This window comes from Salarias fasciatus, chromosome 14 (assembly GCF_902148845.1).
Source record: "Salarias fasciatus chromosome 14, fSalaFa1.1, whole genome shotgun sequence".
NCBI classification, from domain to species: domain Eukaryota; kingdom Metazoa; phylum Chordata; class Actinopteri; order Blenniiformes; family Blenniidae; genus Salarias; species Salarias fasciatus.
The window spans coordinates 26,137,177-26,149,378 of record NC_043758.1 but is presented as its reverse complement, the minus strand read 5'-3'; the positions used below and the strand labels follow the sequence as shown (position 1 = coordinate 26,149,378).

The 12,202-nt window shown below is 44.2% G+C and overlaps 2 protein-coding genes across 3 annotated transcripts in view; one reads left to right on the top strand and one right to left on the bottom strand.

The window, feature by feature from the left end:
* nf1a (neurofibromin 1a) overlaps positions 1–12,202 on the bottom strand; it is a 68,029-nt gene that overhangs the window by 7,896 nt on the left and 47,931 nt on the right. Inside the window, exons 36-46 of the mRNA XM_030109248.1 lie at positions 7,259–7,691; positions 6,835–7,175; positions 5,784–5,986; positions 5,367–5,560; positions 5,155–5,295; positions 2,312–2,591; positions 1,353–1,567; positions 1,201–1,262; positions 985–1,126; positions 693–794; positions 1–111 (exon numbers count right to left, since the gene is read on the bottom strand). The exon at positions 1–111 is cut by the window's left edge and continues 30 nt beyond it. Of these exons, the coding sequence (XP_029965108.1) occupies positions 1–111; positions 693–794; positions 985–1,126; positions 1,201–1,262; positions 1,353–1,567; positions 2,312–2,591; positions 5,155–5,295; positions 5,367–5,560; positions 5,784–5,986; positions 6,835–7,175; positions 7,259–7,691 (2,224 nt within the window). The remainder of the gene's footprint in view (positions 112–692; positions 795–984; positions 1,127–1,200; positions 1,263–1,352; positions 1,568–2,311; positions 2,592–5,154; positions 5,296–5,366; positions 5,561–5,783; positions 5,987–6,834; positions 7,176–7,258; positions 7,692–12,202) is intronic.
* LOC115401084 (uncharacterized) lies at positions 3,167–10,264 on the top strand. 2 transcript variants are annotated; one of them, XM_030109252.1, is made up of 3 exons: positions 3,167–3,355; positions 8,682–8,847; positions 8,981–10,264. In XM_030109252.1, the coding sequence occupies exon 3, from the start codon at positions 8,987–8,989 to the stop codon at positions 9,629–9,631; it is 645 nt and encodes a 214-aa protein (XP_029965112.1). In that variant the 5' UTR covers positions 3,167–3,355; positions 8,682–8,847; positions 8,981–8,986; the 3' UTR covers positions 9,632–10,264. The 2 variants fall into 2 exon arrangements, with proteins under 2 accessions (XP_029965112.1, XP_029965113.1); XM_030109253.1 differs by lacking the exon at positions 8,682–8,847.

The following is a 12,202-nucleotide window of genomic DNA, read 5'->3' as shown; positions in this document are numbered from 1 at the left end:
AGTGTGCAGGTTCTGCTCCAGCAGCGCCGTCCCGGCGGAGTAAAGGTTGACCTCGTCCAGCTGCAGGACAGCGATGGCCACCCAGAACAAAGCCTTGTGCATGGGAGACTCCTGCAGACACACACAGGGTGCAGCAGAGGGTTAATGCTGGAGATACCTTCAGTCTTAAAGAGGGAAAAAAAGTTTTAAAGTTCACACATGAAGCAAGACGAGGCAGAAACTCTGTGAAGGAATTAATAATCCAAGGAAAATGTAGCAAAAAGACAAAACAGACTGTACTGAAAGGGTTAAACCACATTAAAGAGCCCAATATTAAAGCTGCTACGCTTGCTGTAATTTCTAAAACAGGTGAAACAGCTTAAATGACTGGAAAAAGTAAAACAATAAAAGCAAAACAGAAAATAGCGAGAGAAAAAACTTAAATTGAGAAACCATTAAAGTTATAAAAAATACATTGTTCCAAATTATAGTTATGAAACTTCTTGACTGCAACCCAAGAAACAATTTCAACCAACTTTATGAGCTGTGTTCTCCTCATTTCAAGGTTAAACACATTTTATGAGGTGAAAAGTGGCAAAAATGCCTCTTTAGGAAATAAAGGATTCATTCTCTGATTTAAAAAACACAAAATAATCCAAAGCGAAGCACTGAGCAGTGTTTGGTGCTCTGCAGAGGACTCTCTGCTGCGATACCTTGCTGAGCAGCGGCTGCAGTTTGGTCAGAGCGATGACTGTGGCTTCTATTAACACTTGGCTGTTGTAGTTGTCGGGGCCCTTCAGGCAGCTCTCCAGACCCTGGCAGGGTGGAAGCAATGAGAGAGACACACAGAGACGCCATTATTTGCAACATAATGCAAAAAAAAAAAAGAAAAGAAAAAAGACTAGCTTCAAACAAGCTAACAAACAAGCTACATTTGTCAGTGTAAACGATAAAAACGGCAGAAATGCATTCTGGGAGCGCAGGTTTCCGGAGCGGGCCTCTCACCCGGTCGATGCTGAGCAGCGGGCTGGCCTTGCTGAGGATTCGGATGATCTGCTTGATCTGGCCGTGGCTCACTCTCTTGCTGATGCAGCCGAACACCACCAGCGCCCGGGGCTGCAGCGACGGGTTGTACTGGAACGCGAACCTGCGGCACAAACACTCAGCAAATCACTCTTATTAACAGGAAAAGACACAAAGACAGTCAGAGAGGACTCATACTTCTGCGCCAGCTCCGTCCACTGGTCCAACCACTTGCAGGTCGGGATGTCCCTCATGCAGGCCTGCGGAAATGAAGCAGACGCATCTGAGATGTTCTGCCGTCAACATTCATGTTTAACGAGGCTGTGATTTCTGTGATTGTCTCTGCTGACCTCCATGATTTCCAGTAAGGCCTCGGTGACGGTCTCCAGGGAGGACAGGGCGAAGGTCTCCCTCTCGTACGAGCCCGGGGAGAAGGAGCGGTCCCTGTAGCTGGAGCGGAAGGCGATGACGGCGGCCGACTTGACCTTGCTGATGCCGAACAGCAGGTAGAACTTGGGCAGGGAGAACTCGGTCAGGCTCAGCCTCAGGACCTGCTTCGTCTCCTCTGGAACCGGTCGGCACATCAGATTCCGTCAGTTTATTTCATCTGTACTTCCTCAAACTAACCAGTTAAACTTTTAATAATGCAGATGATGGAATTCTCTGATGTTATTCCTCTAATTCAGTATGGCTGCTTGGTTGCTTCTGGCCTAAATCATGTGTCTAAACGTCGACATGAAGCAAACATATAATCCACACTGTTACTGACTGGACCGGCTTCTGCACTGATCACTTTACACTGGAGCCTTAAGAAATCCGATTCCCGAAGGATCCATTCCTTAACTTTTGACACTGGACACCTGAGTGCCCCACATTTCTGCGCATACTAATGTGGTGAATATAACTGCAGAGTCCTCCTGCTTTTGCATTGCAGCAGAGAAAGAAGAGAAGCAGGCAATCACCTAAAAGAGTATCTGTGGTCAGACACTTCAAGGCGACCACGATGCTGAAGTTACCCGAGTCCAGCTTCCTATTTCTAATAAACCACACGTCTCCAGCTGAGGAAGCAGGTTTAAGGCTCTCATGTGGAAAACATGTTGGGATCATGTTCCAGCTCATTTTGTATTAGTGGGAAATTTCCTTTGTCAGAATCGCAAAAAGAAAAAAGCTGAAAACAAGTTCTGTTAGATTTTGTAACATAAATCTGCTTGCAGAGTGAAAACTGGACAAGAAAGCAAGGCACGAAGAGGAATTCCAGGATGTGTCAGTAAAGTTCAGCATAAATCTTAACGCATCTGGACTTCCTCACCGCTGAAGTTGAGCTGCGAGCAGGTGCACAGCGAGTGGATGATGTTGATGACCAAGCCGTGGGTGGAGGCCCGCAGTGAGAGCGGCCCGGTGGCCACCAGCAGGGTGACCACGTGGAACAGGTAGGGCAGGTGGGCCGCCACGTCCAGGGAGTTGTTGAAGGACAGCATGAGCATGTAGCGGGCCAGGATGGCGATGTCGTCCCACATCAGGTGCTGCTCCAGCGTGGGCGTCGGCGACAGGCACGTCTTGTCGATGATCTTACACATCCGGCCGATCACCTGGCGTACGGGGAGGGAACGGGAAAACACAACTTCAGAGAGACAGATCTGACTGCTGAGATCATTCTAATCCATTCAATGACAAAAAAAAAATAGCAATCAAAACTGGTCAATCTACAATTGTGGGCCAGTTAATTTCTAAATGTGCAACCTTGGAAGCAACTAAATTGCTTGAAAGGGACAAAATAAAATAGTTTCAATCTATTTTCATTCAGTAATGATGGAAATATCGATGTGTATCTGTGCATGGAGCCGATACATGAAATCAATCAGAAAGCAACATTTACCCAGCTGCTCTCGGGTGACAAGGAGGTCAAGAGCGGCGGACAAGGCTCCATTGTGCCGGTGAGTGAGATCACACAGTGACCCCGCGACAACGCCGGCATCGAGACTCACGTATGATCCAGCCAGCGTGTGCGGGCCTCTGTGTGATCACATCTCAATCGTCCACATGGGTTTCATTCACTTTGCTGATTGTTTCAAACCGAAGCTCGCCTAAATCCAGAAAGAGAGCAGCGCTGCCACTTCGGCTCGGACTTTTCTTAGTCAACAGTCGTCACAATGGCCACCATTCAGCGCATAATCGGAGCCAGGGCCTGGCTTTTCTATTGTGTCTGTCTGTGTGTGTTGTGTTTGTTTATCTGAGTAGCCGGCTGGATTTGGAGCCAAAGCACACAGATGATGGATAGTGAGCGGATGAGTTTGTCTCACTGGCCTCTCTAAGTCGGGACAGCAGCGCCGCTGTGGATTACTTTCTCCCTGATGTAAGTATTGGATTTATTGCCGAATTCTGACATCAAACCAGAAACTAAGCCTCTAAACGTGACTGAAGTAAGAACAGAACTGTGATGAAATCTGCAATTTTAAACTGAAATAACCAATTCACTAAGTAAACGGAGGACTGTGAGGTTTTTCGTTTAATCCAGAACTCTTAATTTTGCTTGTTTTCTTCCATCTTCAAGTCTCCTGTGAAACCTTTATGTTCTGATCAAATCATGGAGATTTGAATCAATCAACAGCAGAAATACAAAATGCGTCAGCTATAAAGGCAGAAATAAAAATATGAGGGATTTTAGCAATCTATCAGATCAACAAACTTCAATATTGAAAACAATGTAAAGCAAATCTAAACGTGAAGATTACAGCCTCAAAATCAATTTATCAAAGTACTAACTGCATTTTCCAGACTGTAAGCCACGGTTTATATTTATTCATTTGGTTGACCGTGCAAATTGTCTTCAGAAGTGACTTATGAAATTGTACCACGTGTGACCTCTAGATGTCACTGTATGACCACAGAAAGCTGCTACAATACAGCAGAAAACTCTTTTACAGCTGTATTTGGCTGAGAGGGAAACCGAAATGTTAACAGAAAGAACATTTTAAACTAATAATTACATGAAGTAAGACTGTTTTTAAACATTTGTTGTCTGATGTTCTGTATCGAATAGGAGGAAATGGAAAAAGCTTGTACACTTAAGAGTGCAATCAATATGGCCTCCATTCTTTCCACTTCAGGGTACCTTTGTTTTTTTTTGTTTGTTTTTTTAATATAAAAGATTTTCTTCAATATATTTTTAAATATAAGATAAAAATCAAGGTTTCATTTTCTCCTAAATGTTTTTTTTTCTAGCTTAATTTTTTTGGATTGTTATGAACACAAATATAAACAATGGAAAACTTAAATCCATTTATTACAGTTTCTATGTTGGCAGAACTTTAACTTCATGGAAAATTTGGCCCAATTGAGTTACTATACGGTATCATTTTTATCTATAAAACACTTTTATACAACCATGGTTGAAAAAAGTAGTGAACATGAGGATATAAAACTATAAAATGTAACAAAAACAATAATAAAAACAAAAAGAAAAATCAGAAATCATAAAAACAATAAAACAAAGCAAATCAAATATTCTGGGTGAAAAATCAGTGAGTAAAAGAAGGTTTAAGATCGGTTAAGATTGGTGCAAAAGTGTAAAAACAAGAGTGTCTGATATATTAAGGTAAAATGCTCCACATTTATAGACAGTCAACTCATATTGACTGAAAAACTAAAATCCTATTAGTGTGTTAAAGAACCGAGCCAGATGAAAATCCACCGGACAGAAAACAGATTCATCCATCAAGCTCATTTTAAAATCACGTCTCGCTGCTCTTTTTACAACAAATATATTGATCTGCAGCTGCCAGATTAGGTGAGGTTGGATTCAGAAGTAAAGATCAATACACACTACCTCAGTAGATAAAAAAAAAAGTGGCATCAACAAAGTTTTCCCAAAGACAAACTTTAAACCTGCCAGCCAGTTGTAATATGCTAATATGTACTCATTGTACAGCACATATATGTAACTATTACTGCTATAATAATATTAATGAATTGATAAAAACAAGGTTGATGGTAAAAAAAAATAAAATTGTTATTTTCATTATTTTACCAGCATTAGTTGTACCAGTGTAAAACAAGAATATTTTAAACAAAAGTCATTTCCTCGTGGAATACGAGTCGTGGAACTCCTGACTTCAATAACCAAGTAGTCAGTCCATCCGAACCCCCTCTCACCTTGTTGGAGACCAGCTTGACGTTCCCCGACGCCAGAGCCACCGCCGTGTCGGCCATGACCTCCGCCTTGATGGAGCCCAGGCCTCCTGTGGCGCTGGTCTTAATGAAGCTGTCCAGCACCACGTCCAGCAGGTCGGTGATCTGCACGCAGGCAGGAAGCCGTCAGACCCTGACCCTGACCCCTAACCCTCCTCCGGGGGGAGCAGACCCACCTGGCCCAGGCTGCCCCAGATCTTGGCCTGGATGGAGGGGTACATCTGCTTCTCGTTGATGGTCATGGTGATGAGCTTGTCCAGGATGGCGGTGACGCGCTGCCGCTTGGCGTCGTCGTTGTGCTTGCAGAAGCGAACCAGGTTGAGCAGCCAGGGCGTCATGTACTCCAGACAGAGATGCTTCAGCTCAATACCTGCAAGGAAAACACAAACAACGAAACCAATTCATCACATTAACAATTTACACCTCATATCAATCTTCTAATTCAAATGACAGTAAAAGTTTTAGATGCATATTTGCCATTTATAAAAGACTGTTCATATTTTAAATCCGTCTTCATGAATAAAATCGAGCAAAATGTCGGTTTGGAGCGTTCGGTAATGGACAGATAAATGACGGCTGTGAGGCAGACTGACTGGACTTGCTGAAGCCTGAGATGCACTCTTCCAGAAACTCCAGCGTCAGGTGGGGCTCGTTGGCAGCCAGAGTCTTGCTGATGGACACTATAAAGAGGGTGTTGTTGGCCGGGATGCAGAGGCCGGACGTCTCCAGCAGCTGGCCCTCGATCTTCAGGTTGAAGGTGCAGGTCAGCGCACACAGCAGATTGTACGCCGCGGACCTGGGTGTGAGACGGACCATGAGTTTTTAGACTGAAGACAGGGATGTGAAACCTTTAACCACCAGAAGAGCTGTTTTTTTTTTTTATTCCTCCCAGAAAACCAAAAGTGTCTGAAGCTGTATGTTTCAGTTCAGCATTTTTCATATAGTTACAGTATTTACAAAAACACTGCCGTTCATGAAGTCATCATGAAATTAATGAACCGTGTTTTTGACTGTTTTAGCACATTCAATGACAGGTATAGATTAAAAACAAACAAACAAACAAACAAACAGGTAAATATTAGTCTATATACTACCTAAAAACGCATGAAAAAAAAACTTCCTAAAGAGCCTCAAATTAAATGAGCTGTGCGTTTGTCCAGAGTGAAACAAAGTCTCTTTTCCTCAGACTATTTTTTCTAAATGAATTTGTAACTACTCTTCCAATCATGCTAAAGTCACCAGATGTGAAGCTTACTTTTGCTGATGAAATTGTGAGACACTGTTTTATTAACTACAACTACATTTTTAATGGATTGAGAAAACGAACGTCTGTGCCGCAACAGAGGAGCTGAAGAGCCGCATGAGGCTCCATCGCTGCAGTTTGCAAACCCCAGGCCCAAACAACTCAAAACAGAGAGAACTATCAGCTTTATGTCATGAACACAGTCACTTTCACGTCTTACTTTCCTGCACTGAAGCCCAACAGAAGACTGGAAACAGCTGTGACGATACGTTGAAAGCCCTGATGACTCTTATATAGTTTGGGCCCAAATTATTAGACTCATGCTCTCCGTCTTCTGCGGATACCCCACAGCAGGACGTGATAGGAACATGGTGATCTGGAGCCACGTGTGGCGGTCTAACCTGAGGCTGGGATCAGAACTGCCCAGATTCAGCAGAGCGATGTTGAGCAGCGTGCCGGGGACGTCCTTCGGCCGGATCTTGGTGTGCTGTGGGATGGAGTCCGGCTGCGACAGCTCCCAGCGTGTCCGGATGTGGATGATGGACTGGACGATGCCGTCGCATTCCTGGTGCATGAACGTGAGCGGCGTGCCCTGGTTGGCCATGGTGAGCGTGAACTGGCTCTCGTCCACCAGGCAAATCTCCTCGATCTCCGAGGCGTAGTAGACGTCGTTGAGGAAGACGGGCTGTCCGAGGACGCGGGTCCGCTCGGACGAGGTCACCTGGACTGCTGTTGAACCGACCTGACCCACGAGAAAACCCAACTCAACCACTTTCCAATGGTTTATTGATCTGATAATATAAGTAAACACCGGCATGTGCTCACCTTGATTGAAACCTTGGTGTCTTTGTGGGCGAGCTTCAAAGCGTTGTGGAACATCTTGAGGTCTTCCTCCAGCGACAGCGTGGCGGCGGGGAGCTTCTGCTGGTCAGGCTCGATGTGCTCGGCCAGCTTCGCCGGGGAGTCGATGAACTGCAGACGCTTGCTGCCCTTGAGGCCCGTCAGCAGCCGCTCGTGGTACTTGGTGTACTCCCTTACCCACGTGTTGCAGTTGTAGATGTAGACAGCCGCCACGTTCTCGTAGGCGAAGCCGGGAAATACCACGAACCACTTGGACAGGAAGTCGGTCTTGAAGCGGTTGCTGGGCCCGACGTGCGTCAGGTCCACCACGATCTCGTAGGGCTTGGCGTAGTAGGGCTTGAGGGTGAGGAGGACATGGTAGATGAGCAGGTCGCCGTTGATCTGACCCGTTTTGAACCTAAAGGGAAGAGATACGAGATGGGAAACGTCTCAGAAATTTGGCCGATCAAAGACTTTCGGTCTTTCAAACAAGAAACACACATGGTTCATGTAGATTTTCTCACTGTTAAACACATTAACACATTCTTGCTTCCAGCCAAGCCAAGAGACTTCCTGTCCTTCTTTTCAACATTTAACCAACAACTCTTTGCTTGGTAAAACTCAATTACCAAAGTTTTTTTTTTATACCAATTCTCTCCAGGTTATCTATGCATGATGGTGATTTTCCCCTTCACTGACCTTCAATAAATCTTTCAAGACTACAGCTCTTTGCATATCGTTCATGTGAAGTGGGACTTTCAGTGTAAGAGCTGATTTGACACTTCACTCGAATTCAGGGCACATTTTCGCTAAACTAACAGAAAATGACTACAATCTCAACAGAGCCAACTTTAATGATACCTTCTGGTGCAAAATACAGTGAAATACCTAAAAACATCTATGGCTGTCACATTATGGATGTTTTTACAAACTCATCCTGCAGCACGGCTTTGAGGCCAGTTCTATAGAAATGAGGTGACGATCTTTCATGGCGGTGTCACCAATATCTCAGCTCGGTTCTCAGTGTTGTGCTGCGTCTTCTCCTCAAAAAAAATATATCTGTTCTTTGAAAAACAATAAGTTCCAATCCACCAAGCGACTTGTAAGAAATTTCAGTTTGGGCCCGCAGGCCTTACGTTTGTCATCTCTGCTCTCAGTGATCTATTTTCATTATTTTACTTCAATTCATCTTAAATAAAGACATGAAAAGACGAACACTGAACACATGGACAGTTCATAAAACCCTGGCTTTCAGTAATCAGCTTCTTCTTGTTGTGCAGAAGTATTTTCATCTTCACCAAGCCACAGTGTATGACGGATGTACCTGTGATATAATAATGGCATTGTGTGCTCTGAATGTCCTCAGTCTGAGAAAAGATACTTATTTTTTGCTCTCTTTATTTGTAAGTGGTCTTCAGTGTCTGTGGTATCAAACCAGAGACCCTGAAATAGCCAGCGAACAAGAAGACCCACAGAGGGGGGTCAGGAAGCGAGTTCGGCGTGGCTCGAGCGTTGGTCTGCAGCAGTTTGCTTCACGCCAATCCTCCAACAAGACGTCCACAAGACGACAGCAGGTAGGTTTTGCAAAACAGAATTATCAAAGTTCTTGACTAGACACACAAAAAACATTTGAAATTTCAAAAATCTCTGGTTACAGTCAGGTTTTAAGCCTGACAGACTCCTTCTAAAAAGATTTTTTTATTTCAGATAACGATGGAAGGAACCACAACCCTCTGGCTGTTTCTCCTCCTCGGTCAACTGCCAATCTGTCCCACCGACGCAGACCAAGACCTTTCAGCCATCCCGTCGTACTCGTCCCAGGCAGAAGACCTTGCCGGCAGCACGACCGCTGCCATGGAGCCCGACCGCACGACGACCGACGGCGACATCGCCAACGGCACCCGGGCCGACTGCCTGATCGACACGGAGATGGGCCTGATCGCTCTGGGTTCGGCAGGGGGATTGATCGTCTGCTTGCTGATTACCACGGGGATACTGGCGTGCCAGGTCTGCCAGCTCCAGCGTCGCGTTAACCTGCCTCGATCCTCCCGGTCCAACATGGACTTGGTGAGCAGTGCGGGCTACTGGGGCGCGGACCAGCAGGAAGTGGTGGGACTCGTTGGTCCGTGTGACGCCAGCGTCGTACTCGAGGAAGTGACGGCAGACAGCAAAACCGAGGAGGATCGGGAGGATGAAGAACGAGAGGCGATGGAGATGGAGGAGGCTGGAGAAGGACTTCTGAAGGGGGCGGCGGCGGCAGAGGCTTTCCAACCGGAGGAGGTCAGCCTGTTGGAGACCTCCAGGGACTCCTGCTTGGTGATCCCCCGGGATTTAGAGGACATGCCGCTTGTGGTGTGAGCAGGTAGCGCGCATCTGAATCAACGCCAGCCCAAGGCTTCAACTTCTCCTCTCAGCTGATCTGTTATATTTTAACTTGGCAAGTTTCATTTATTGCACCTCCATTTTATTTGATCTCAAAGAGTTCAACTTTCACAACGCTGTTTGACAGTACGCGTCTAAACTCTCCCCCAGGTTAATGCCAGGTAAGACATGTTTGCTGAAAGCACTAAATTTGGTCATAAAACAAGAATTCTGAGATAAACGGAGGAGAGAATCATTTTTTAAAATGTCCAACCAAAAACGAGAAGTTCAACACCGTTTTGAATTTTCATACCTGGAGCTTCTCAATCCTGCTTCTGAAGCATCTGTAGCCGTGATAATGATTTATTGGTGATATTCAAGGAACAAGATTGAAAAGTACTGCTCTTAGATGTTTAATTATCCATTTCTGAATTTGAAAATATGTGATGCAAAACAATGACGGTCATAAAGCTGTGCTCAATAATAATAATCCATCTGTGTTAAGCTTTGCTTCTGTCAGCGTATTGTCTATTGGATCTTTTGAATTATCTTTTAAATGTACTACACAATTCTGAATAGCACTGGTATTAAATAACTCCTGTATCGCCGGATTTTGAATAAAGAAAAGTATTGCCTCAGTGTTTCGTGCTTCAATTCAATATTTGAAGGTGTGGTGGGCAGAAATGACAAACGCTTGAGTTGAGTTTGATTCTATAGGTCTTCCTGTTTCCGGCTGACTCCGTTTCTCACACTGAGGATGCTGATGAATTGGACCAAAGACGATGGTTTTGGTCGAGTGCTCACAGCTCAGGAGAAAAATTCCTTAGTTCCAGTCCAGGTGGGAGAAAGGCTTAGTCCTTGTGCATCTGGTCAGACATAAGAAACCGCTAACTTAATGGTCCTTAAGCATCCATACCCGAAGGCATGATGGACGGATGGTTCGGTGCAAAAAGAAAATCAACACTGAATGAGAAAAGCCTGATTTGTGCATCGTTCAGTCAGTCAACAAGCACTTGGGAGACAGAAATAAATCATATACATGTCCAGATATGCAACTACACCTCCACTCTTCTCAGATTTGCAGCCACAGAATTGTTTCTGAACGCTCTACGTGAGAACGAAGGTCTGCTCATTTAAATGACCTTTAAAGGCTTTAAAGGCTTTAAAGGCTGTAATTTCTCAGGAAGTTGGGTTGCATTGTATATATATCATTTTAAAGTACACAAAGACAGAAGCCACAGTTAAGATCAACTCAAATTTTGAACCGATTTCAAATAAGACTTGTTCAAAAACAGATTTAACTTGGCTAACATTTTGAAATTAACTCTTCAAACAATGCTCTTAACAGAAAAATTACAGCATTCAAGTGATAAACAGTAAAGTCACATCCAAACTCCTGCTTCTTCTGCTACCTTGACTATCATGCTATGTAAGGTAAAAAACTGTATGAGATTTTAGTGAGTTCATCTCCAATGTTTGGATTAACTCACAACGCACTGCACAAGTAGAATCACTAAATATGAACAACAATCCCTCCATGTGAATAACGACATCAGTTAAAAACATTTTTTTTAAACTTTTTACCAAGTGTGTGTGATCACCTATTTTAAACTGACACAGCAGGCGATCACAGCACGTCAGCGCATGCTCTAATAATAAAAGGGTTCATTTTCAATCATTTGAACTGGAATTTTTGCAGTTGATAACACAAGTCGTGTGGTAAATTCACAACACAGACTTGGAAATAGTGCAGCAGGTTTGAGTCAACATGGCAGCATGAAGAGCGCACGTTTCTAGAGTGTAGAGTGAATGAATTTCTCTACCGTTTAACATATTTCTGCTTTACTGAAACAGCTGAGTCAAAATGAACGGCTATGTTTAGCCAAGGAGATTGAGAATGCACACGTGGTCTTCAGTTTCACAAGCCACATTTCCTGTTCTTGAGTCAGAAATCAACTCTTCAGGTCTCAGCAGAGGAGCGGTGCCCACGCTCGGAGTTCCTGTTTTCAATCAAGCCGGAAATTGTGGCAATTCACCAGCTGAAGACGGCCAGGACAGACACATCTCGCCCATCGCCGAGGCAGTTTGTGGTAAGTTCAGCTAGATCAGTTTAGCTACTGGCGCCGTATTGAACTTCTCGTCTTGGGGGCTTAGATGCTCATGATGAACTAAAGCAAGCAAATTTAAATAACAACTGCGAAGAAAATGTTGGTGAAAGCAAGGTTCAATTACGTTTTTAATTTGAAATGTGCAGATGTGCTCTGTCTCTGTTTTTAAACTTGCATTGAAAGCAAAAATATGAACGCCACTGAGTGGTGACAGAAGGGGAAAAGAGTTGTGAGATGCTGAAGCATCTGGACTAGTTATGAAGCAAAACATGTTAGTTTGAAGTTGATGGAATTAAGCAGTTGTCTAACAGCTTAGGACTTGATGGTCAACTCAATATAAAAAAAAACTAAATCTATGAAAGTGGCTTTGTGCATTATGTGTAAATGAAGAAGTTAAAAAAACAAAAAAAAACAAAGAGGACCTAATGCAGGGGTGGCGGACTCCAGTCCTCGAGAGCCG